Source organism: Hakea prostrata, chromosome 9 (assembly GCF_041222555.1).
Source record: "Hakea prostrata isolate BN-2017 chromosome 9, UWA_Hpros_2, whole genome shotgun sequence".
NCBI lineage: Eukaryota > Viridiplantae > Streptophyta > Magnoliopsida > Proteales > Proteaceae > Hakea > Hakea prostrata.
The window spans coordinates 58042513-58066515 of record NC_142608.1 but is presented as its reverse complement, the minus strand read 5'-3'; the positions used below and the strand labels follow the sequence as shown (position 1 = coordinate 58066515).

Sequence of the window (24003 nt, the reverse complement as noted above, 5' to 3'; positions counted from 1 at the left end):
ATATCTTTCTTAATAGGAATTTATCGTATTCTAATTAGATCCATAACTCTATTGAAGATATTGACAACTTGTTGATGACAAAAGTATTTGTTGACGGGGTTGGAAAACAACTACCAAACCATAGTGGGTGGGGAGAGTTGCTGATCGGTGGAACCGGATAAGAGAACGGGAAGGGGATCCAATGGGGGAAGTTTTTTTAAATTTTTCCAAAGAGTGTTTTTCATAGTCGTGTGGGAGTCGGAGCTCAGATGTGGGATCGATGATCCAGATTAGTTGATCACAAGGTTTGATGATTGTTTCATTGCAACTTGGTGTGTTGTTAGGTTGACTTTCTTAAACAGTCCAAGATGCCTTGCTTTTAGCTAGTGCGATGAAAATAAGGATCTTAAAATTTCAAATTTACAAAATTATAATTAAAATGGTTCAAAATGGGAAACTATAGTTATAATTATAATTCTTTGAAACTATATTCTAACTAAAATTTTCAAATTTATAAAACAACGCCCTTGTTGTTCATTGTCAATTCATACAAAAGAATTTAGTGTGCAGGGTCTCTATAGTTTGCACGTTGAGAAACCAAAAGCAAGAAAACGGCATTAGGGAACTCACAGGAAAGAAACCGGTGAGATGTGTTGGCATGGCTTTTGCTAGCCTTATAGATGCTTCATTTGACCAACAATTTGTGCTTTTTGGGATGGTTCTAGTTTAGCCTAATTTATACTTTGAGATGTCACAATGGACACTTTTGTATGGAGTGTGCAATGGAGAAAATAATGTGCTCCCCTAATGCTTTTGAACTACACAATAAAGGGTGGGGTCCACAAGAGACCTACTGAGATTTCTACTATTTATTATTTTTTCAATATTTATAGGTGGGTCCTACTACTATATGTGGTTAAAAAGTGAAAGGAGTGCAGATAGTGACTTATACGTATCTATATCGCAAGCTTGCAATACGATACAGAACGATACATATTTAAACTTCTGTTTTTCCAAATCGTCTTTCAAGTCTTTAAGTGTATTGGCGGATACGTACCGCTACATAACGATACGATGTGATACAAAATGATACATACCCATAAGTATAGATCTAGCTTAAAAGAGGGAAAAAGCTTGGTCCCGTGACGAGCTGCAGACTCTTGCATTTCTTACTATTTGTGATTTGCTTGTTGATTGACACTGAATCTTTTAGATGGAGAGAAATTTCCTGAATTTGTAGAGCTAAAAAATTTAAAGGAACTTAATGTTAAGATTGAAGAATGTGTTATGTCAAAGAGAACAACTTTCAAATCCCTTAGGCCTTAGACATACACTAGAAAATGAGTTTGACATCAATTTGAGCAAAGATGTGAGGTGAAACCTTGAATCTTTGAAGGCATGAACTATTTTTAAGGCAATTTGCAAGCCACATGACTAGTAGTTGCAAAATAATGGGTTGGACATATGAGCCTCTCAATTGAAAGCAATGTTTAAAGTATCATATGATACCATACGATACTAGCTGATACGTATCCATATTTGACCAAACCAATACGATATATCTCAATACATGTTACCATTGAATTACACTAAAATATATTAGCCAGAGCGATACAAAACTCGATACAATACAATATATCTCTTAAAATCATTTGACCGATACAATACTCGATACCGATACTTTAAACCTTGATTGAAAGATGATTTTTTGTTCTTATGACCATTTTCCTTCTTTCTCAAGATAGAGTCTACTTTTTCTATTTAAATTGGATTACTTTCATATGTATTTTTATAATTTCTATTCTATTGTTCACCTAGCGATATGTCTCTTCGATACGATACGATACGATACGATAGGAACCGAAATGTCTCTTAAAACCGCCTAACCGACACATTGCCGATGCTGCGATACTTTAAACCTTGATTCAGGCTCCATATAAGGACATGAATTCAGGGGTGTCAATTAGTTAGGCCTAATTGGGCCTATTGCTCCTACAGGCTGGAGCTACTACAGCCTGTTTAGCATATGGTCTGACCCAGTCCAAGGCCCATTTTGGGCCCATGAGTCTGAATTGTGACTGGGCTATCATAAATGGGCGGGCTATAACCGAACTACAATTGGACTTAACTGAACGTGCTCTATCCAAAATTCAACAGAGGAAACAAATCCATAGGGTTCTGAAAATGATGATTTACAATAACCCATTAGAGGCCTTCAAACTAACTTGACAGAAGTTGGACTTTCAGTCTTGTTTCCAGACCACAAAGTTCAAGGCCCATGAAAGTTTTAACATGAATAGAAAGCCCAAAAAGGTTAGAAAACAAGCCCATTGGGTTTTAGTTGTATGTACCATTTTGCAACTCAGACAATTGGGCTAAAGAGTTCGGTTTAATTTCCAAAGATAAAGGCACCCTTTATTATTATAGGATAAAATCAAAACAGAAACCCATCTGCATCAAAAACAAAAATACAAGGAGAGAAAGAACTTCAAAGAGAAACTTCCTAGTGTGACTGAGATCTCCTTCATCAAAGCTTCTCCATTAGAACAATCCACGGTGACCATTACTGCAGCTCTAAGCTTTCTCTTCAAGGAAAGGATAATCAGTGTAACCAACAACTGGGTCCTGTATATAAGCTGTCTCTCTAATGAACTTATTGAGTGGAGCATTAAGCTCAAATCTCCTTGGCAAATCAGGATTTGCTAGGAAAGAACGACCATAAGCAACCAGATCTGTGTAGCCAGTAGCAACAGCTTTGTTACCTTCTTCTCTATCATAACCACCAGCAGCAATAAAAGTACCATTGAAAGCCATTTTCATACGTAGAAGACTGTGAGGAACTTCATGCTTTTCTCCAGATGTAATCATCCTTGGTTCAACCATATGGCAATAAGCGATCCCGAATTTGCTTAGTTCTTGAGCCATATAAAGGCCCAAAGCTTCTGGTTTTGAATCTCCACATTCTTTGTAACCGGCATAGGGAGAAAGCCTCATTCCAACTCTCTCAGCTCCAATTTCATTCACAATTGCTTCAACTACTTCTAGTGGGAACCTGCAACGATTTTCAAGGCTTCCACCATATTTGTCAGTTCTGTCATTCACTTCATCCTTCATGAATTGTTCAAGCAGGTATCCATGAGCCCCATGGATTTCAACTCCATCAAAACCTACAGCAATTCAAAATTGAAACTTCAATTTTCTTCAAAATGTCTTCAATGTTCATATATTCTGTGACTCTATTTAGTGTATGAGCACTAGATTGGGCTAACCTAAGACATTGTTAAAGGCTTTGATTTAACATGTTTAATCAACCCCAGGGCTATTGACACACTGATCAACTACCTACCATACTAGATTATAATCTTTTACCTGCTTCCATGGCATTTCTTGCAGCAATCCTATATTGCTCGACAACTTGAGGAATCTCTTCTATTGTTAACCGGCGAGGAGGTGTGAACTCTGCAACATCAACACCATTGGCCCTAATAATTGGCTTCAATATCTTTTCTGAAGAAGAGACTGGATCCTCCCCATCAAGAGCAGCTGCAAAAGTAAATAAATTAGTACATGTAAAATATCATCAAGTGCGGAGAAAAAATTTATGAGTCTTAGAAGAACTAAAGAAAAACTAAAAATGCTAACAGGATATGTACCTTTGTTGGAAACTCTTCCAACATGAAATATTTGGGAAAAGAAAATCCCACCCTTTGCATGAACACCTTCTACAATTGGTTTCCAACCATCAATTTGTTCTTTTGACCAGATACCAGGTGTATGTGAAAACCTTCATAGAAATTAAAGAGATAACAGTAGAAATTAGCAAATTAATATGAAAAAAAGTATACAAACTTAATTGCAAATTTCGTTATTGGACAACTTTACCCTCGACCGCCTTTGGAAATTACAGTGGCTTCAGCTATCATTAGTCCTCCTTCAGTGGTTCTTTGGGCATAGTATTCAATGGCATGAGGTTGAGGAATGTGGTGGTAGGATCTTTGTCTTGTTAATGGTGCTAAAACAATTCTGAAAAAGATCATAAGTAGAGTCAATAAGAATCTTTATCCTCAAGTCCAAGAAAGAATTCTCAATGAAACCATTAAAGCATTGACTTATTACACACTTATGAACACTGAAACACAACCCAGTAGTTAAACATGTATAGAGAAGAAAATGGATCCAAGAAGAGCTCAAAAGACCAAACTCAGAGAAAATTAAGGAACTGAGAAGAGCTTAGGAGACCATAACAAACCTGTGCTTGAGTTGGAACTTTCCCATAGTGTGAGGTGTGAGAAGTGGGATAGGAGAGGCTTCAGCCTCCACTGCTACTACCTCAGCCACATTCTCAGCATTCCCAGATCCCATTCTGGCTCTTACTCTCTAATCAAGAAGAGTTAGTTCAGTTTAATTGCTAACAACCTTTATGAAACTGATATCAATCAATGCTGGAAAACTAGTTATTTATACATAAAAACTAAGTGAAGACCCCCACTTGAACTCATAATACAAATCAGTACTTCAGGGCTTAATTATTCATATAGGATTCATGAGCTGTCATTAAGCTACTAGCTAGATCTGATCAGCAACCATCACCTTATTTTAAAAAAGGAATCTTTTGATTCGGATAAATCAAATCTGTATCAAAACCTGCCACCCATGTTTGATTTGTCTTTTATAAATTGTTGGATTTAAGATTGAAAATTTTAAACATAAGTTACAAAGCCACAGCTAGGACCACATGATGGCTCATAGATCACTCAACTTATCACTTTGATTTCATTTTGATAACTCATAAGCTCTGATTGCCAACATCTTCTTCTATTTTATTCCATTCTTGATCCTTACATGTGCTTTTAAAAAAAATATTTTAAAAAGGTGGACAGCTCATCTACTCTTGTTTTTCTTTTTTTTTTTTTTTTTTTTTGTTAATGAAAGACTTCATCTATGAATCTAGCCTGAATTCATGACTCCATTCAAGTTGTGGAGAATTTACATTGGTCTCTTATGTGTTAAAGTCGAATTGTTTGTTTTACCATATGCTAATTTATGAACTTGAATCTGGATTTCAAATCACAGGTTTGTAAAATGGAATCAAAATTATAATATAGATTAACCAAAAAAAAATTACATTTGCTTTGGTAGGTGTGGAAAACTCAAAATAAAACCGATAAGCATAAAGATCCCAATCTTGTAGTTGCAATGCATGATTTCCAAATAGCTATTGAGAATGATTCCAATCTTAATAGGAATCTATTGTGTTCAAAGTATGTTCATAACTCCTGTTGAACAGATTGACATAGTGTTCGATGATGGGGGCTTGAAAAAAAACACCAAAACATAGTGGGGGGGGGGGTCGATAAGGGTTCGATAATTACTTCATTACAGTTCGATGTGTTGCAGGGTTTACCTTCTTAGTTGTAAGCCTGTAACAATGGAGGTAGAAAGTATTTGGGATCTTTGCTTTTTGCTAGTGCGATGGAGGTAGGATAGATTATGGTGTACTCAGATTGCTTATCTATAGTTGGTGCCTTATCTAAGTTTGTTGTCCATAGACCAATTTGGGCTACTTCTTTTGTAGTTAAAGACACGTTTATTTTTCTTACAAAAAAATAAGAGACGTTTACTTTGCTTTTTAATTTCAACTCTAGTACCTTTTGTCAATACCTCGTATTAAGAACGGAGATGCTCATCTTCTAGCTTGAGACTTTCAAAGTCTTTGTGGGTTTCATCCCCTTGTAGATACTCTAGTTTTGGACCTAACAAGAGCCAAAGAGCTTTGTCTCTTACTTTTCTACGTAATCAATAAAGTTGTATTTTTCCTAGTCAAAAAAGAAAGATCTAGAAAAGGCATACTAATGAGACATTGTTATTTTTATGATCAAAATACCCAAATGCTCTTTAGATTTTCTTTCTCCAACTTAATTAGATCTTTATTAGAGGTATGAGGTACTATTGTGGTCGAACCAGGATTTGATCTAGTCGAACATTTGGTCCGACCAAACCACCATTATTCAAGACGAACTTAATTTAACTCTTGGGATAAGATTAGGAGTCACGAGAGGTAAGAGGAGGAGTTTGTATCAAACTCTATCAATACAATTTGAGTGGAGTTCAACTAACCTAAGAGAGACATATTCCTGATACAACTCTAAATAAGAACTCCAAAAGTAACCAATCAATAAGAACTATATAAACACATATAACCATCGACATAAGGTATGCATTTTTTAGTTATTATATTAATTGGATATTGAGGGATAGAGAGGTTAGTCGTTGTATTCAGAGTGAATTGACTTGTCCATCAGAGACGATACTCGACCACACCAATCGAGCATGTTTTTGTAGGTTCGAGCGATCGACCAGGAGAATCAGAATTCTGCAACAACAGGTACCAACAAATTTGGCACTCAATTAACCTTTTAATTGAACATTTTCTAGGTAAGAAAGAAAATCTAAAAAATGTAAGAGCATCTTTTTCCTAAAAATAATGATGTATTTTTTATTAATCTTTATTAGATACCATGGGAGAAACAAATACAAAATATATTTTTTTATTAATCACGTCGAAATCTAAACATAATCACGCCTAAATCATTGCAAAAGAAATATTTATTTTAATTTTATTTTCTGAACCACAATTTTAAAACGACAGCTTATCAACTTGAATATTCAATATGTTATAACAATTTTGTTTCTTGAAATTTCAAAAACCTTATCTTACCACTTGACATGTGATAGGAAAAGTCGATGTCTATCAATAAATAATATTTCCCCCCTTGACATGTGACAGAATTTTCTTATAATCACCCATCATTAACTTATAAATATAAAAAAAATCATCACTTGTTCTTTATATATATATATATTAATTATTAAAATTTCATAGATCCAAAAGCTGATTGGTTCAATTGAATCTAATTCCATATCAAATTAAAAAAATAAAAAAAAGAGAGAAAGGAAAGAATTTTTTTATCTTCATAGGTCGAACATTTTATGGGTCTTACTCATCCTAACACAGAATAAAAAATACCCATGATCTAAGGATCAGATATGAAGATTCAAAACTTTTCAGATATAAATTGCTTTTTGTCTGTATGTTCTACTGTTGGATGAACGATACATGAATTAATTTAATTACAATCTAAGGATACAAAAGAATCATGTCTTTTGAATCTAATTGATTCTGTTATAATTATTTTTAAGTAAATTAATTCCGTTTCAGCCTTTTCATGTAGCGATTGTAATTAAACTAGATTACCATTATTCATCTGACAATACGGGACAAAGTTGGATTGAAGATTTTTTTTAATAAAAATTTATTAGCTTGGGTGGAGAGAAAAACGTTCTGATGTTTTTTTTTTTTTTCAAATTCTTCTATGCAATCATGCCAAGTGGGATTATTTGGATTATTTAAATCATTAGCATGAAATGTCTTAATCTAATTTTTAATTTTTTTTTTCAAAATTGTGGTTTAAGGAAAATAATTGAACGGTTGGATTCCTAATTTAATATATTTTGATTGATTATCAAATTGTAAAGAACACTGCTTCATTATATGACATGACACCAACTTTCACTATATATTTAAATAATTATATGAGTATCCTAAGTATATATTCGAGCTCTATATAAATTGATTCACACGAATCTCAATTTAAAAGAAAAAGAAGAAAAGAATTAGCTTATTCTTCAATCATTTTATTGTGTGAATGTCTAATTGGGCTCGTGCATTTTAAGAACAAGGTTCAAACTCGTGCATTTAATTATGTGGTCCTTATACACTCTTTGTGGAGAATATGAATAAATATAAAAACAAATCTAAGGAGCTTGAACAAATCCAACTTAAATTTTTTTTTTTCTTCTACATTTGATACTAGTGGAGATTTTTGGGGAGTTCTTATATATAGGGGTGTCAATTTGTAATTCGAACCGTTAAAACTAAATTGCACCGGTCAGTTATAACTCAGACCAGCTCAAACCAAACCTTAATGGGTTGTGTTTAAGAAAACCAAACCGCAACCCATTATAACCCCATTTTTTAGTTTTACTATTCATTTCCTATGAATGACAAATTAGAAAAAAAATAGAAGAGAAAACAGAAGAACAAGCCAAAGAGTTTACTCGTGTATGAGCTCTATGTATTAGTTAAGCTACGGTATTATGATTTTTTTTTTTTTGGGGGGTGGTGGGGGTTTGTTGGTTTGGTGCATCTTCTCATGAAAAACTTTTTTGGATCCTTGTCTGGTAATTGTTTATTTATTTATTTATTTATAATGTGATTATGTTGTTTATATGTTTCTCTTGTGTTATGAAATTACGAGATCTTTAAAAAAAATCATATATTCTAATTTTAAGGTGGTGCTAGAATTTGAAACTGTTGAGCACGTTCTTCTTGTTCAAGTATTACGATAAAAAATTGTTTGATTATAGTTGCACTTGAAATACTTTTTAAAGTGTCTGTGGTTTTTATCCTTCCAAGCAACCATTCCTAGTAAAATTATCTTGTTGTGCATATGTGTTGTCTTTTTTGGCTTTTTAGTTAGATATATGGTTTTCATTTTTACTCTGTTATATAACGTTGTTGTTTTATTGTTTTTTTTTTTTTTTTTTTTTTGGTAGAATTGTCTTATAGTTTGTTATGGTCTGATTATTTTTAAAGTTTTTTAATTTAGTTCAAACCGTTAGTCAAACTGAAATTCAAACCGCACCAAATCGAAATCGGTCCAAAACTGTTATTTTCTTAATGGGCCATAACTATTAAGTCAAACTCAAAACTACTGCAAATTGCACCATTACACCCCTACTTATCTACCATGTCTAGAGTAAGATTCATGTAGGATCTAATCCAAAGTGATTGAATGAGAGTCAGAACCAAAATCAAATTTGAATCAAATAAGGATTGGTTTCTTATTCACCATGAAATTATAAATTAAAAATATAGTTTTCACTTGAAAAGTGAGAATTTATTTTGAAACTTGAAACTACAAAGCTCAAAGCAAAAGATAGAAAGTTCCTCAACAAAGAGAGAATAACAGTCATAATGTAAAGTATTTTAGCCACACAAACTTCTAGACAAATACATTTAATCATTTTGAAAGTTGAAATATAAGCAAAACTATCATGTGAGCTCTATAATAAGAGAATTTGAGAGTCAAAGCATCTCCTACACTTAAACAGAAAGGTAAGTCTCATCTTCTTCTTTTTTCCTCTCAAAGAATCCCCTACCCTTGAAGATGGAGGATCTCAATTCGTTCTTCTTTTCTATTTTTTTCTTTATTATTTTTTAAGGATCTTGTTATGGATATTTTATAATAGACCTGTCTAGGTCAACCAAAGAAGAATTGGACCGATCAAACCTTGGTCGGACCATGAATAAAGCGAAGGCACTAAATAAGGTATACAATTTGAATCATATCCAACCTCCTTAAAGATAGGGATAAGGATTCCGATCAAGTCGGGTTATTCTTAGAATCCAGATCGGACTCCACAACTACAATCCAAGTAATATTGTCTTGTCGGATAAGATTCCTCTCCTCAGGAAGCTAGTAACAATGACAAAGTTTTATTCGAACTCCATTACTGCACAGTTAAGGTAAATCTCCTAGGATCTATAAATACTCATATAATTCATCATTATCAGGTATGCACTCTTAAGTCATATTCATCATTATCAAGTATGCACTCTTAAGTTATTGAAGACATTGAGGGATTGAGCTAGTTTCCTTAGTTCGTCTAAACTAACTTGTTCGTCGGAGACGAAACTCGACCACACACGGTCGAGCACCTTTTTGCAGGTTCAAGCTTTCGACCAGGAGGACTGAATTCTGCATCAACTGAAAAAAATATCCTAGACAGCACATAACACCATTAATTAGTGTTTGAGAAAATATAATCCTTATTATAAGTAGATCTCACGTTTTCAAAATAGATAGATAAATAGATAAAAATACATGTATTAAGTGGTTCCATTTCTATAATTTGATCATCTTATTGGTTCGATTGAGATTTTATCGTATTTGGTTTAAATACCAAACAGCGCTTTCTTGTTTGTTAGAAAATTAATACAAATTAGGTGAAAGAGAAAACCTGAATGAACGAATCATCACGTGTTTGTGAGTTAACAAAAGTGGGGAATGGCTGGCTGGCTTTACCCATTCGATTAGCGGCTTGCAAGTTAATTTGATTTATAATTTATTCTCTTCGTGTTGTTATCGTGTTTGTGCGTCTTTCATATTCAATCTACAGTTTCTGGGTTCTGTTAAATCTTTCTGGAATAGTTCAACTGTAGATAATACGGTTCTTTCTTATTTAATGGTAGTTCAATTCAAATTGTTTGGTGGCTTATTGGGTACTGAGAGATATTTCACCCATATTTGACTCTGTAAGATTGGGATGGTATTTAAATTCATCTGAAGTGTAGATTTTGTTCCAGCAGCAGAGCTCAAGTGGGTTTTTGAAAGAGAGTTCAGAGAGTGTTTTTTGTTGGTGTTTCTGTACTCTTTCTTTGTGGTTTCTAATGGGTGAGGGAGAGGGTATCAGGGAACCCTTATTGGAGATGGTTTACTATGAAAACTGCCCTGGATGTAGGACAGAGCGTATGAAAGCAGCTCAAAAGGGTGTGCCTTTCAAGCACTTTTCCTTCATTTGGTTCTGCTCCTTATGCACTGGTGAGTAATGCTTTGTTCTGATGGTGTTTATTGAGTTGGGTGATGTTTGTTTGATTTAATTAACAAATTGATATCATGATGGCTTAATTGCGGTCGAATGCTAGTTTGGGTTCCGTGGTCGCATTAGATTGTGTTATTTACTTATTATTGTGATGCTGGCTTGTGTCGATCTGTTCCATGACACAGTATTAACCGACGAGCGTAGACTACTGAACCAGAAAATATCGGTTGTGTTATAAAATATCGGTTTCTTTGGAGGATTTGTTGGAAATGTTTTGTGCAACAGTGATATAAATCTCAACATGTTGGTCATAAGAATATTATCCTAATAATGTAATTTTGTTTTTTTCTTTCTTTTTTTAAAGGATCTTCGTTTATGATTAGAAGAGTTTTAACTTCTACTCTGTGGGAATGGCAGCAGATCGATATAGTTGAAAACCTATATTTATGATCGGAACATTTCGGTATTAGTGGTTTGTATACTTTGTTTTCTTCTCAATCTTCAGTTTGTTATCTAAGAGATAGAAATTGATTTGCCAAATGTTAACAAGCAGCAAATTGTATCTGTGTCAGCTTCTATTCAACACAATCTTTGTGCTTAGTTCAAATTATTGGATGGCAATTATCACTAGGTTTATTCTTGGAGGTTTCAATTGTGTACTTGGTTCAATCAGGTAAGCCTAACTTATATCATGAAAAGCATCTTGATTTGATCAGTGGAAGAATTGTTAAGTTAACATTCATGAAATAAACATTGTCTTTTGGCTATATCCAGGCATATGCTGCTGAGATTTGCAAAGAAAAATACCGTGCTTTGGGACAATCAGTTGTATGGAACTTTCTTTCTTGGAATTAAACAATAACTTTTCTTTCTTGTTTTTCATTCTAAAGTTATCCTTATGGAGAGTAATGTGTTAACTCAATTTTTACAGGTTAGTACATCAAGAGGCATAGGATAGATTATTGGTCCAGCCATTGGAGGTTATCTTGCACAGGTATGGATGATTAGTTTTGCTATGAACTATATTCATATCCCTCTTCATACTACAGTAACTATGTGAGAAAAAAGGAGAAGAGAAGAAAAGGAAGACACTACTGCTGCAGGGCAAGGAAAGTAGATTATAAGTGGGGGAAGGAGAGTTGCAGAAAGATAACTGATAGATAGGAGAGGGAGGGGGGAAGATCAATCTTGTTGGCAAGAGAGAAAATCATAAAGCAAGAGAAACTCTCCTAAATATGAAATTCTTGGACAGCAACTGTCAAGGGGTATAAAATAGTTAACTAGTTAGAATTGCTGAACCCTTTAACGTCTGATGATTTGAAGATAATCTAGGAAAACCACATGAGTAACCAAGAGACAAGACTGCTATGGGTGAATTAAAGCAATTTGAATCATTTTGGAAGCCAGGCCAAGAGAACCAGATTTAAACTTAGCCTTTTAGTGTAGTAAGGGTTCTGTGTTCTTATTTTCTTATTAAGGATTTGTTTGGCTTTAGACTGGTTTAATTTTGAGTTGGAATAGGATGCCTGAGATAATGCTAGTAGAGTAGCTTGAATCCAACTTCGAATCAATGTAATTGGTAATACATGTAAGATTTCCCTCTTTCAACAGTTTCTGAATGGGTATGGAATTTGAATTTTCTGAATTGTATGAAGCCAGTAAGAAAACAAAGAGTATTTGATGGAAGAGTGGGAGAATTCTTTTGAACGACCCATTATGATAGGATCTGAAATTATTTCATCAAGCTGATGATAAGATCCACAGATGTTCCAGTTAACATTATGAGCTTGTTACAGAACAACACTTCAAAAGTAATGACCAAGTAGTGGTGACTAGGGTAAGAGAAATGTAAGTTTGCACTGGGATTTGGTGTTGCTCATATTTCATTGGATGTTTTATGACTAAACCAAAGTCCTCCCTAAAAAGGGTTTATATGTTTCTCAGTGCTCTCTAGTTTAGGCTCTAGTAGTAGGATGTGGTGTTGTTCATATTTTATAAAGAGACACTTACCTATCTTCATTGGGTTTTTTATGACTAAGCCAAAGTCCACCCTAGAAGAGTTTATAAGCTACTTGATGCTCTCCAGATTTTTTTCCTTTCCCCCTTCTTCTTTTCCATTTCATATTTGGTAATGGGTGGTATCGTCATAACTTGTTTTTACATGTGGTGAATGAAAAATGCAGAAAGATAAAGAAGACCTATTTATTTAGTTCCTAATTAGTCTGATATATGATCTGTAATCGTGGTTTCAATTTTAGACCATTCAAGTTAACATGAAAATTTTTGTAGAGTATCTCCACCTTCTTCCCTCTTTATATTTGCTTCATCAAATATTTATTAATTATACTGATTAAGTTCTTTGGATTTATCATGATATATTAGCCTGCAGAGAAGTTCCCACATATTTTTTTCTAAAGACTCAATATTTGGGAGGTGTATCACATTACTTAAATTTTTCTAGTTCTTTACCCTAAATCATTTCTTTTTTTCTTTCTTTTCTTTTCACTGATACATAACGATTCGATGTGATATACAATTATACATACCCATAAGTATAGATCCAACTCAAAAGAGGGAAAAAAACGCCTTGTGACAAGCAACAGACTCTTGCATTTCTTACTATTTGTGACTTGCTCACTCATTGACACTCAATCTTGTACATGAGGAGAAATTTCCTAGATTTGCACAACTCCAAAACTTAGGGGAACTTAATATTCAAACTGAAGAATGTACTATGTCGAAGAAAACAACTTCCAAACCCCTTAAGCCTTTGGACATGTACTAGAAGATGCATTTGACACCAATTTGAACAAAGATGTGAGGTGAAACCTTGAATCTTTGAAGGCATGAACTACTTCAGGGCAATATGCAAGCCATGTGACTAACCGTTGCAAAATAATAGATTGGACATACAAGCCTCTCAATTGAAAGATGGTTTTTTTGTTCTTATGGCCATTTCCTTCTTTCTCAAGATAGAGTCTACTATTTTCTATTTAAATTATATTACTTTCATATGAATTTTGATAATTTCTATTCTATTATTCACCCATCAACATGTATGTTCGATACGATACGATATGAACAGAAACGTCTCTTAAAATCGTCCAACCAATACATTGTCGATACACGATACTTAAAACCTTGATCCAGACTTCTTTATATAAAGACATGAATTAATTCAAGGGTGTCAATTAGTTGGGCCTAATTGGGCCTATTGCTCCTAAAGGCTGGAGCTACTACAGCCTGTTTAGCGTATGGTCTAATCCAGTCCAAGGCCATTTTGGGCATGTTGGTGTCGACTTGTGACCGGGCTACCATAAATGGGCTATAACCGAACTACAATTGGACTTTAACTGAATTTGCTCTATCCAAAATTCAACAGAGGAAACAAATCCATACGTACCATTTTTGCAACTCCGACAATTGTGGTAAAGAGTTCGGTTTAATTTCCAAAGATAAAGGCACCCTTTATTATTATAGGATAAAATCAAAACAGAAACCAATCTTAAGGAAGAAAAAGACAAAGAAACACAAGGAGAGAAAGAACTTCAAAGAGAAACTTCCTAGTGTGACTGAGATCTCCTTCATCAATGCTTCTCCATGGTGTCCAGTGCTGCAGCTCTAAGCTTTCTCTTCATGAAAAGGATAATCAGTGTAACCAACAACTGGGTCCTGTATATAAGCTGTCTCTCTAATGAATTTATTGAGTGGAGCATTAAGCTCAAATCTCCTTGGCAAATCAGGATTTGCTATGAAAGAACGGCCATAAGCAACCAGATCTGTGTAACCGGTACCAACAGCTTTGTTACCTTCTTCTCTGTCATAACCACCAGCAGCAATAAAAGTACCACTGAAAGCCATTTTCATACGTAGAAGACTGTGAGGAACTTCATGTTTTTCTCCAGATGTAATCATCCTTGGTTCAATCATATGGCAATAAGCGATCCCGAATTTGCTTAGTTCTTGAGCCATGTAAAGGCCCAAAGCTTCTGGGTTTGAATCTCCACACTCTTTGTAACCGGCAAAGGGAGAAAGCCTCATTCCAACTCTCTCAGCTCCAATTTCATTCACAACTGCTTCAACTACTTCTAGTGGGAACCTGCAACGATTTTCAAGGATTCCACCATATTTGTCAATTTTGTCATTCACTTCATCCTTCATGAACTGGTCAAGCAGGTATCCATGAGCCCCATGAATTTCAACTCCATCAAACCCTACAACGATTCAAAACTGAAACTTCAATTTTCTTAGAAAAGTAGCTATATGCTGTGTTAATTGCCTAATGGGACTCAATTTGGTGTGGAGGCATCGGCTTAGTATGAAATAAGTTAAAGGGTTTGATTTAACATGTTCCGTCAGCCTTCGAACTTTTGATACACAGGTCAAGTACTTAACATACTAGGTTATAATCTTTTACCTGCTTCCATGGCATTTCTTGCAGCAATCCTAAATTGCTCGACAATCGAAGGAATCTCTTCTGTTGTTAATCGGCGAGGAGGTGTGAACTCTGTACCATCAACAAATATTTTTTCTGAAGGAGAGACGAGATCCTCCCCATCAAGAGCAGCTACAAAAGTAAATAAATTAGTATATGTAAAATATAATCAGTTACGGAAAAAAAATTTCTGAGTTTTAGAAGAAGTAAAGAAAAACTAAAAATGCTAACAGGATATGTACCTTCGTTGGAAAGACTTCCAACATGAAAGATCTGGGAAAAGAAAATCCCACCCTTTGCATGAACACTTTGTACAATTGGTTTCCAACCATCAATTTGTTCTTTTGACCAGATACTAGGTGTATGTGAAAACCTTCAGAGAAATTAAAGAGAAATCAGCAGAAGTTAGCAAATTAATATGGAAAGAAGCATATAGACTTAATTGAAAATTTCTTTTATTAGACGACTTTACCCTCGACCGCCTTTGGAAATTACAGTGGCTTCAGCTATCATCAATCCTCCTTCAGTGGTTCTTTGGGAATAGTATTCAACGGCATGAGGCTGAGGAATGTGATGGTAAGATCTCTGTCTTGTCAATGGTGCTAAAACAATTCTGAAAAATATCAAAAGTAGAGTTAATAAGAATCTTTATCCTCCAGCCCAAGAAAGAATTCTCCATGAAACCATTAAAGCATTAACTTATCACACACTTATGAACACTAAAACACAACCCAATAGTTAAACATGCACAGAGAAGAAAATGGAACTAAGAATAGCTCAAAAGACCAAACTCAGAGAAAATTAAGGAACTGGAGCTTAGGAGGCCATAACAGACCTGTGCTTGAGCTGGAACCTTCCCATAGTGTGAGGAGTGAGAAGTGGGATAGGAGAGGCTTCAACCTCCACTGCCATTTTCTCTGCATTCCCAGATCCCATTCTGGCTCTTACTCTCTAATTAAGAAGAGTTAGTTCAGTTTGATTGCTAATAACCTTTATGAAACTGATATCACTCAATGCTGGGAAACTAGTTACTTATACATACAAATCAGTGAAGCACTGTATCTAAACCTGCTACCCATGTTGGATTTGTCTTTTATAAATTGTTGGTCAGCTGATTCAAGATTGAGCCACAGCTAGGACCACGTGATGGCTCATTGATCACTCAACTTATCACTTTGGTTTCATTTGGATAACTCAAAAGCTCTGATTGCCGACATCTTCTTCTATTTTATTCGATTCATGATCCATGCATATGCTTTTAAAAAGAAAAATATTTAAAAAAGGTAAACAAGCTCACCTACTTTTATTTTTCTTTTATTTTCTTGTAATGAAAGACTTCATCTATCATACTATGCCCTTCAAGAAAAAAATGGACTCTTCGGAAACTGCCAATTCTACTAGAGTTGACAACAGCGACAAAAATGTGGGAATACAAACCTTTCACAAATCTAATGCTCCAGATATATTTTGAAGGGTATGCCAAAACGGCAGCAACCTTTCAAGATGACTGTAAAAGAACAATTTACAGCATCTGTAACTATTATTTGACGTAATTTTTATTCAATTTCCTTTTTTCCTATCAAAAAAAAAAAAAAAAAAAACTTCATCTATGAATCTAGCCTGAATGCATGACTCCACTCAAGTTGTGGAGAATTTACATTGGTCTCTTATGTATCAAAGTCGAATTGTTTGTTTTACCATATGCTAATTTATGAACCTGAATCTGGGTTTCAAATTATCACAGGTTTATAAATTGGAATCTACCTTAGAAATAGAATCAAAATTATAATATATATTAATAACAAAAATTTATATATATATATATATATATATATATTTTTTGGATTAAGAACTTCTAACGTACTGGGATGGGAATGAAAGAAAATCATGTTTGAGCATAAAATCTCAATTTTGTAGTTGCAGTGCATAATTTCCAAATATCTATGAGAATGGTTATAACTTTCTTAATAGGATTCTATTGTGTTCTAAATATGTCTATAACTCCTATTGAATAGATTGACAGTGTTTGATGATGGGGCTTGAAAAACAACTACCAAAACATAGTTTTTTTTTTTTTGGGGGGGGGGGGGGGGGGGTTGATTATAGGGTTTGATGACTGTGTCATTGCAGCTTGGTGTGTTGCAGGGTTCACCTTCTCTGCTGTAACAATAGAGGCAGAAAGTGTTTGGGATGGTTGCTTTTCACCGGTGCAATGGTGATAGGGTCGATAATGGTGTACTCAGATTGCTTGTCTATAGTTAGTGCTTTATCTAAGTTTGTTGTCCATTGCCCAATTTGGGCTACTTCTTTAGTAGTTAAAGACACGTTTATTTTCCTTACAAAAAAGTAAGACACGTTTACTCTGCTTTTTAATTTCAACTCTACTACCTGTCGTCAATATCTCGTATTAGGAACAAAGATGTTCATCTTCTATCGAAGGGGGCTTTGAGCTTGAGACTTTCAAAGCCTTGGTGGGTTTCATCCCCTTGTAGATACTCTAGTTTTGGACCTAAGAGGAACCAAAGAGCTTTGTCTCTTACTTTTCTACATACTTAATAAAATTGCATTTTTCTTTGTCAAAAAAGAAAGATCCAGAAAAGGCAAACTAAGGAGACACCATTATTTTTATGACCAAAATACCCAAATGTTCTCTGGATTTTCTTTCTACAACTTAATTAGATCTTTAACAGAGGTATGAGGTACTGTTGTGGTCGAACGGGGATTTGCACTGGTCGAATATTCAGTCCGACTAGACCGCCATGATTCAAAACGAACCTGAGTTAACTCTTGGGATTAGATTAGAAGTCACGAGAGGTAAGAGGAGGAGTCTGTATCAAACTCTATCAATACAATTCGAGTGGAGTTCAACTAACCTAAGAGAGACATATTCCTTATACAACTTTAAACAAGAACTCCACAAGTAACCGATCAATGAGAACTATATAAATACATATCACCGTCAACATAAGGTATGCATTTGTTAGTTATTCTATTAATTGGATATTGAGGGATAAGAGGTTAGTCGTTGTGTTTAGAGTGAATTAATTTGTCCATTAGAGACAATACTCGACCACACCGGTCGAGTATGTTTTTGCAGGTTCGAGCGATCAACCAGGAAGATCAAAATTCTGCAACAACAAGTACCAACAAATTTGGCACTCAATTAACCTTCTAATTGAACATTTTCTAGTTAAGAAAGAAAATCAGAAAAATATAAGAACATCTTTTTGCTAAAAATTATGATGTATTTTTTTATTAATCTTTATTAGATATCATGGGAGAAACAAATACAAAATATATACTTTTTTATTAATCACGTCGAAGAACTAAACATAATCACGCATAAATCATTGCAAAAGAAATATTTATTAATTTTATTTTCTGAAACACAATTTTAAAATGACAGCTTATCAACTTGTATTTTCAATATGTTATAACAATTTTGTTTCTTGAAATTTTAAAAACCTTATCTTACCACTTCACATGTGATAGGAAAAGTCGACGTCTATCAATAAATAATATTTTCCCCTCTTGACATGTGACAGAATTTTCTTAGAATCACCCATCATTAACTTATAAATATAAAAAAATCAACACTGTTCTTTATATATATATATATAATTATTATAATTTCATAGATCCAAAAGCTGATTGGTTCGATTGAATCTAATTCCATATCAAAATTAAAATATAAAAAAATACAAAGAAAAGAAAGAATTTTTTATCACCAATGTATAAGAATGATAAGTCATTAGTTATTCTTCATAAACCAAACATTTTATGGGTCCAACTCAATCTAACACTGAATAAAAAATTCACCCGTGATTTGGGGATCAGATTTGAAAATTCAAATCTTTTTAGGGCTGCATTATTTTTTGTCTGTATGTTCTACCGTCGGATGAACGGTACATGAATTAATTTAATTACAATCTAAGGATAGAGAAGAATCATGTCTTCTGAAACGGACTGATTCAATTATTTTTTCAAAATTGTTGTTTAAGGAAAATAATTGAAGGGTTGGATTCTTAATTTAATATATTTTGATTGATTATCAAATTGTAAAGGAACACCGCTTCATTATATGACATGACACCAACTTTCACTATATATTTAAATAATTATATGAGTATCTTAAGGATATATTCGAGCTCTATATAAATTGATTCACACGAATCTCAATTTAAAAAAGAAAAAAGAAATAGCTTTTTTATTGTGTGAATGTCTAATTGGGCTCGTGCATTTCAAGAAGAAGGTTGAAACTCGTGCATTTAATTATGTGGTCCTTATAAAGTCTTAATGGGGAATGAGAATAAATATAAAAAAACATCTACGGAGGTTGAACAAATACAATTTAAAATCTTTTTGTCCTATATTTGATACTAGTGAAGATTTTTGGAGAGTCGTTATCCATAGCGGTGTCGATTTGCAACTACAACAATTAAAATAAAAATTGCACCGATCCGTTATAGTTCGGACCAGTTCAAATTGAACCTTAATAAATTGTGTTTAGGTTAAGAGGAGCAAAGTCTGCACTAGCCTAAAACCAAACCACAATCCATTATAACCCGATTTATAGTTTTACCACTCTCTTCTTATGAATGACAAATTAAAGAAAAAAAAGGAAAAAAAAAAAAAAAGAAAAAAAAAGAAAAAAGAAAGAAAGAAGAAGAAGAAGAAGAAAAGGAAGAAAAAAAAGAAGAAGAAAAGAAAGAAAAAAAAAAAAAGAGAAAACGGCGGTCACAAAGTTTACTATTGTATGAGCTCTATGTATTAGTTATGCTAATGTATTATGAATTATTTTTTTTTGGGGTTGCTGGTTTGGTGTATTTTTCTTTCGAAAAACTTCTTTGGATATCTTAGTTTGGTAATTGTTTATTTATTTATTTATTTTATAATATAATTACGTTGTTTATATGTTTCTCTTGTGTTATGAATTTACGAGATCTTTAAAAAATAATCATATATTTTGATTTTAAGGTGGTGCTAGAATTTGAAATTGTCGGGCACATTCTTCTTGTTCAAGTATTACGATAAAAAATTGTTTGATTATAGTTGCACTTCGAATGCTTTTTAAAGTGTATGTAGTTATTACCTTTCCAAGCAATATTCCTAGCAAAATTATTTAGTTGTGCATATGTATTGTCTTTTTTTTTCTTCTTCTTTTTAATTAGATATATGATTTTTATTTTATTTTTTGCCAACCCCGGTTTTCAAGGCTTTGCCCTGACTAATCCGGTGTTCGACCCGAATCGCACACCTGGCTATGGTGGGTGAGTCTCCCAGCGGAGATTTTTTGCATCCACAAGGTTTGTTATAGTCTATTGTTTTCAAACTCTTTTAATTTAATCTAAACCGTTAGTCAATCCAAATTCAAACTGCACTAAATCAAAACCAGTCTAACACCATTATTTTCTTAATGGGCTTTGTTGGGCTGAGTGTTTCTCAGCCCAAAACTGCTCCAAATAGTACCGTTGCACCTCTACTTATCTACCATGTCTAGAGTCGGATTTATGTAGGATCTAATCCAAACTGATTGAATGAGATTCAGAACCAAAATCAGTTTTGAATCAAATTAAGATTGGTTTCTTATTCACCATGAAATTATAAATTAAAAAATTATTTTCGGTTGAAAGTGAGAATTTATTTTGAAACTTGAACCTACAAAGCTCAAGGCAAAAGGACATAGAAAGTTGCTCATCAAGGAGAAGATAAGAGTCATAATGTCAAGTATATTAGCCACCCAAACTTCTAGGCAAATACATTTAATCATCTTGAAAGTTGAAATATAAGCAAAACTATCATGTGAGCTCTATAATAAAAGAATCTTGAGAGTCAAAGCATTTCCTACACTTAAACACAAATGTAAGTCTCATCTTTCTTTTTTCTTTTTCCCCTTGGAAGAATCCCCCACCCTTGCAGATAGAGAATCTGTTATTCTTTTCTATTTTTTTATTCCATCAAACCCTACAGCCATTCAAAATCGAAACTTCAATTTTCTTGGAAATGTTTTCAATGTCCATATATACTATGACTCTATTTAGTGTATAGGGCACTAGTAATATAGGATAGGTTAAGAGTTTGATTTAATATATTTAATCAGCTTTGGACATATCGGTCAAGTACCTTACATACTGAATTATAATCTTTTACCTGCTTCCATGGCATTTCTTGCAGCAATCCTATATTGTTCGACAACTTGAGGAATCTCTTCTGTTGCTAACCGGCAAGGAGGTGTGAACTCTGCAACATCAACACCATTGGCCCTAATAATTGGCTTCAATATCTTTTCTAAAGAAGAGACTAGATCCTCCCCATCAAGAGCAACTGCAAAAGTAAATAAATTAGTACATGTAAAATATCATCAGCAGTAGAGAAAAAATTTCTAAGTTTTAGAAGAACTAAAGAAAAACTAAAAATGCTAACAGGATATGTACCTTTGTTAGAAACTCTTCCAACATGAAAGATCTGGGAAAAGAAAATCCCACCATTTGCATGAACACCTTCTACAATTGGTTTCCAACCATCAATCTGTTCTTTTGACCAGATACTAGGTATATTTGAAAATCTTCACAAAAATTAAAGAGATAACAGCAGAAATTAGCAAATTAATATGAAAAAAAGTATACAAACTTAATTGAAAATTTCTGTTATTGGACAACTTTACCCTCGACTGTCGTTGGAAATTATAGTGGCTTCAGCTATCATCAGTCCTCCTTCGGTGGTTCTTTTGGCAGAGTATTCAACGGCATGAGGCTGAGGAATGTGGTGGTAAGATCTCTATCTTGTCAATGGTGCTAAAATAATTCTGAAAAAGATCATAAGTAGATTAATAAGAATCTTTTTCCTCCACCCAAGAAAGAATTCTCCATGAAACCATTAAAACATTGACTTATCACACACTTACGAACACTGAAACACAGCCTAGTAGTTAAACAGGTATAGAGAAGAAAATGGAACTGAGAAAAGCTCAAAAGACCAAACTCAGAGAAAATTAAGGAACTGAGAAGAACTTAGGAGACCATCACAAACCTGTGCTTGAGCTGGAACCTTCCCATAGTGTGAGAAGTGGGATGAAACCTCCACTGCAATTGCCTCAGCCACTTTCTCTGCATTCCCAGATCTCATTCTGGCTCTTAATCTCTAATCAAGAAGAGTTAGTTCAGTTTAATTACTAACAACCTTTATGAAACTGATATTAATCAATGCTGGGAAGCTAGTTATTTATACATAAAAACTTAGTGAAGACCCGCACTTAAACTGATAATACAAATCAATACTTCAGGGGTTAATTATTCATACTGGATTCATGAACTGTCATTAAGCTACTAGCTAGATCTGATCAGCAACCATCACCTTATTTTAAAAAAGGAATCTTTTCATTCGGATACATCAAATCTGTATCAAAACCTGCTACCCATGTTTGATTTGTCTTTTATAAATTGTTGGTCAGATTTAAGATTGAAAATTTTAATCATAAGTTACAAAGCCACAGCTAGGACCACATGATGGCTCATAGATCACTCAACTTATCGCTTTGATTTCATTTTGATAACTCATAAGCTCTGATTGCCAACATCTTCTTCTATTTTATTCCATTCTTGATCCATACATGTGCTTTTAAAAATAAAAATATTTAAAAAGGTGGACAGCTCATCTACTTTTGTTTTTCTTTTATTTTTTTTTTTTGTAATGAAAGACTTCATCTATGAATCTAGCCTGAATTCACGACTCCATTCAAGTTGTGGAGAATTTACATTGGTCTCTTATGTGTTAAAGTCGAATTGTTTGTTTTACCATATGCTAATTTATGAACCTGAATCTGGATTTCAAATCACAAGGTTTGTAAAATGGAATCAAAATTATAATATAGATTAACCAAAAAAGAAATTTACATTTGCTTTGGTAGGTGTGGAAAACTCAAAATAAAACCGTCTTTGAGCGTAAAGATCCCAATCTTGTAGTTGCAATGCATGATTTCCAAATAGCTATTGAGAATGATCATAACTTTGTTAATAGGAATCTAAAGTATGTTCATAACTCCTGTTGAACATATTGACATAGTGTTCGATGATGGGGGCTTGAAAAACAACACCAAAACATAGTTGGGGGGGGTGGGGGGGTTCGATAAGGGTTTGATGATTGCTTCATTACAGTTTAGTGTGTTGCAGGGTTCACCTTCTTAGTTGTAACAACGGAGGTAGAAAGTGTTTGGGATCTTTGCTTTTTGCTAGTGCGATGGAGATAGGATAGATTATGGTGTACTCAGATTGCTTATCTATATTTGGTGCCTTATCTAAGTTTGTTGTCCATAGCCCAATTTGGGCTACTTCTTTAGTAGTTAAAGACACGTTTATTTTTCTTACAACAAAATAAGACATGTTTACTTTGCTTTTTAATTTCAACTCTGGTGCCTTTTATCAGTACCTCGTATTAGGAACGGAGATGCTGATCTTCTAGCGAAAGGGGGCTTTGAGCTTGAGACTTTCAAAGTCTTGGTGGGTTTCATCCCCTTGTAGATACTTTAGTTTTGGATCTAACAGGAGCCAAAGGGCTTTGTCTCTTACTTTTCTACGTACTTAATAAAGTGTATTTTTCTTTGTCAAAAAAGAAAGATCTAGAAAAGGCATACTAAGGAGACATCGTTATTTTTATTGACCAAAATACCCAAATGCTCTCTGGATTTTCTTTCTCCAACTTCATTAGATCTTTAACAGAGATATGAGATACTGTTGTGGTTGAACGGGGATTTGCACTGGTCGAACATTCGGTCCAACCAAACCACCATGATTCAAGACGAACCTGAGTTAACTCTTGGGATAAGATTAGGAGCCACGAGAGGTAAGAGGAGGAGTCCGTATCAAACTCTATCAATACAATTTGAGTGGAGTTCAACTAACCTAAGAGAGACATATTCCTGATACAAC

At 34.0% G+C, this 24003-nt stretch overlaps 2 protein-coding genes and 1 long non-coding RNA gene across 4 annotated transcripts; 1 reads left to right on the top strand and 2 right to left on the bottom strand.

Annotated features, from left to right (window-relative positions):
* Window positions 1–2327: 2327 nt before the first annotated feature.
* LOC149005739 (putative 12-oxophytodienoate reductase 11) lies at window positions 2328–4440 on the bottom strand. Its single transcript, XM_089167691.1, has 5 exons — window positions 4229–4440; window positions 3862–4002; window positions 3633–3763; window positions 3349–3522; window positions 2328–3146 (listed from the first exon to the last, which is right to left on the bottom strand). The coding sequence occupies exons 1-5, from the start codon at window positions 4339–4341 to the stop codon at window positions 2554–2556; spliced, it is 1152 nt and encodes a 383-aa protein (XP_089023817.1). The 5' UTR covers window positions 4342–4440; the 3' UTR covers window positions 2328–2553.
* Window positions 4441–11301: 6861 nt separating this feature from the next.
* On the top strand, window positions 11302–13107 carry LOC149005738 (uncharacterized). Its single transcript, XR_016175692.1, has 3 exons — window positions 11302–11472; window positions 11576–11638; window positions 13027–13107. It is a non-coding gene; the product is annotated as an uncharacterized LOC149005738 (long non-coding RNA).
* Window positions 13108–14068: 961 nt separating this feature from the next.
* LOC149005737 (putative 12-oxophytodienoate reductase 11) lies at window positions 14069–22256 on the bottom strand. 2 transcript variants are annotated; one of them, XM_089167694.1, is made up of 6 exons: window positions 22157–22256; window positions 15915–15979; window positions 15552–15692; window positions 15322–15452; window positions 15062–15211; window positions 14069–14858 (listed from the first exon to the last, which is right to left on the bottom strand). In XM_089167694.1, the coding sequence occupies exons 1-6, from the start codon at window positions 22202–22204 to the stop codon at window positions 14266–14268; spliced, it is 1128 nt and encodes a 375-aa protein (XP_089023820.1). In that variant the 5' UTR covers window positions 22205–22256; the 3' UTR covers window positions 14069–14265. The 2 variants fall into 2 exon arrangements, with proteins under 2 accessions (XP_089023820.1, XP_089023819.1); XM_089167693.1 differs by lacking the exon at window positions 22157–22256 and adding an exon at window positions 21230–21309 and having other exon boundaries at window positions 15915–16030.
* Between the last annotated feature and the right edge of the window lie 1747 nt (window positions 22257–24003).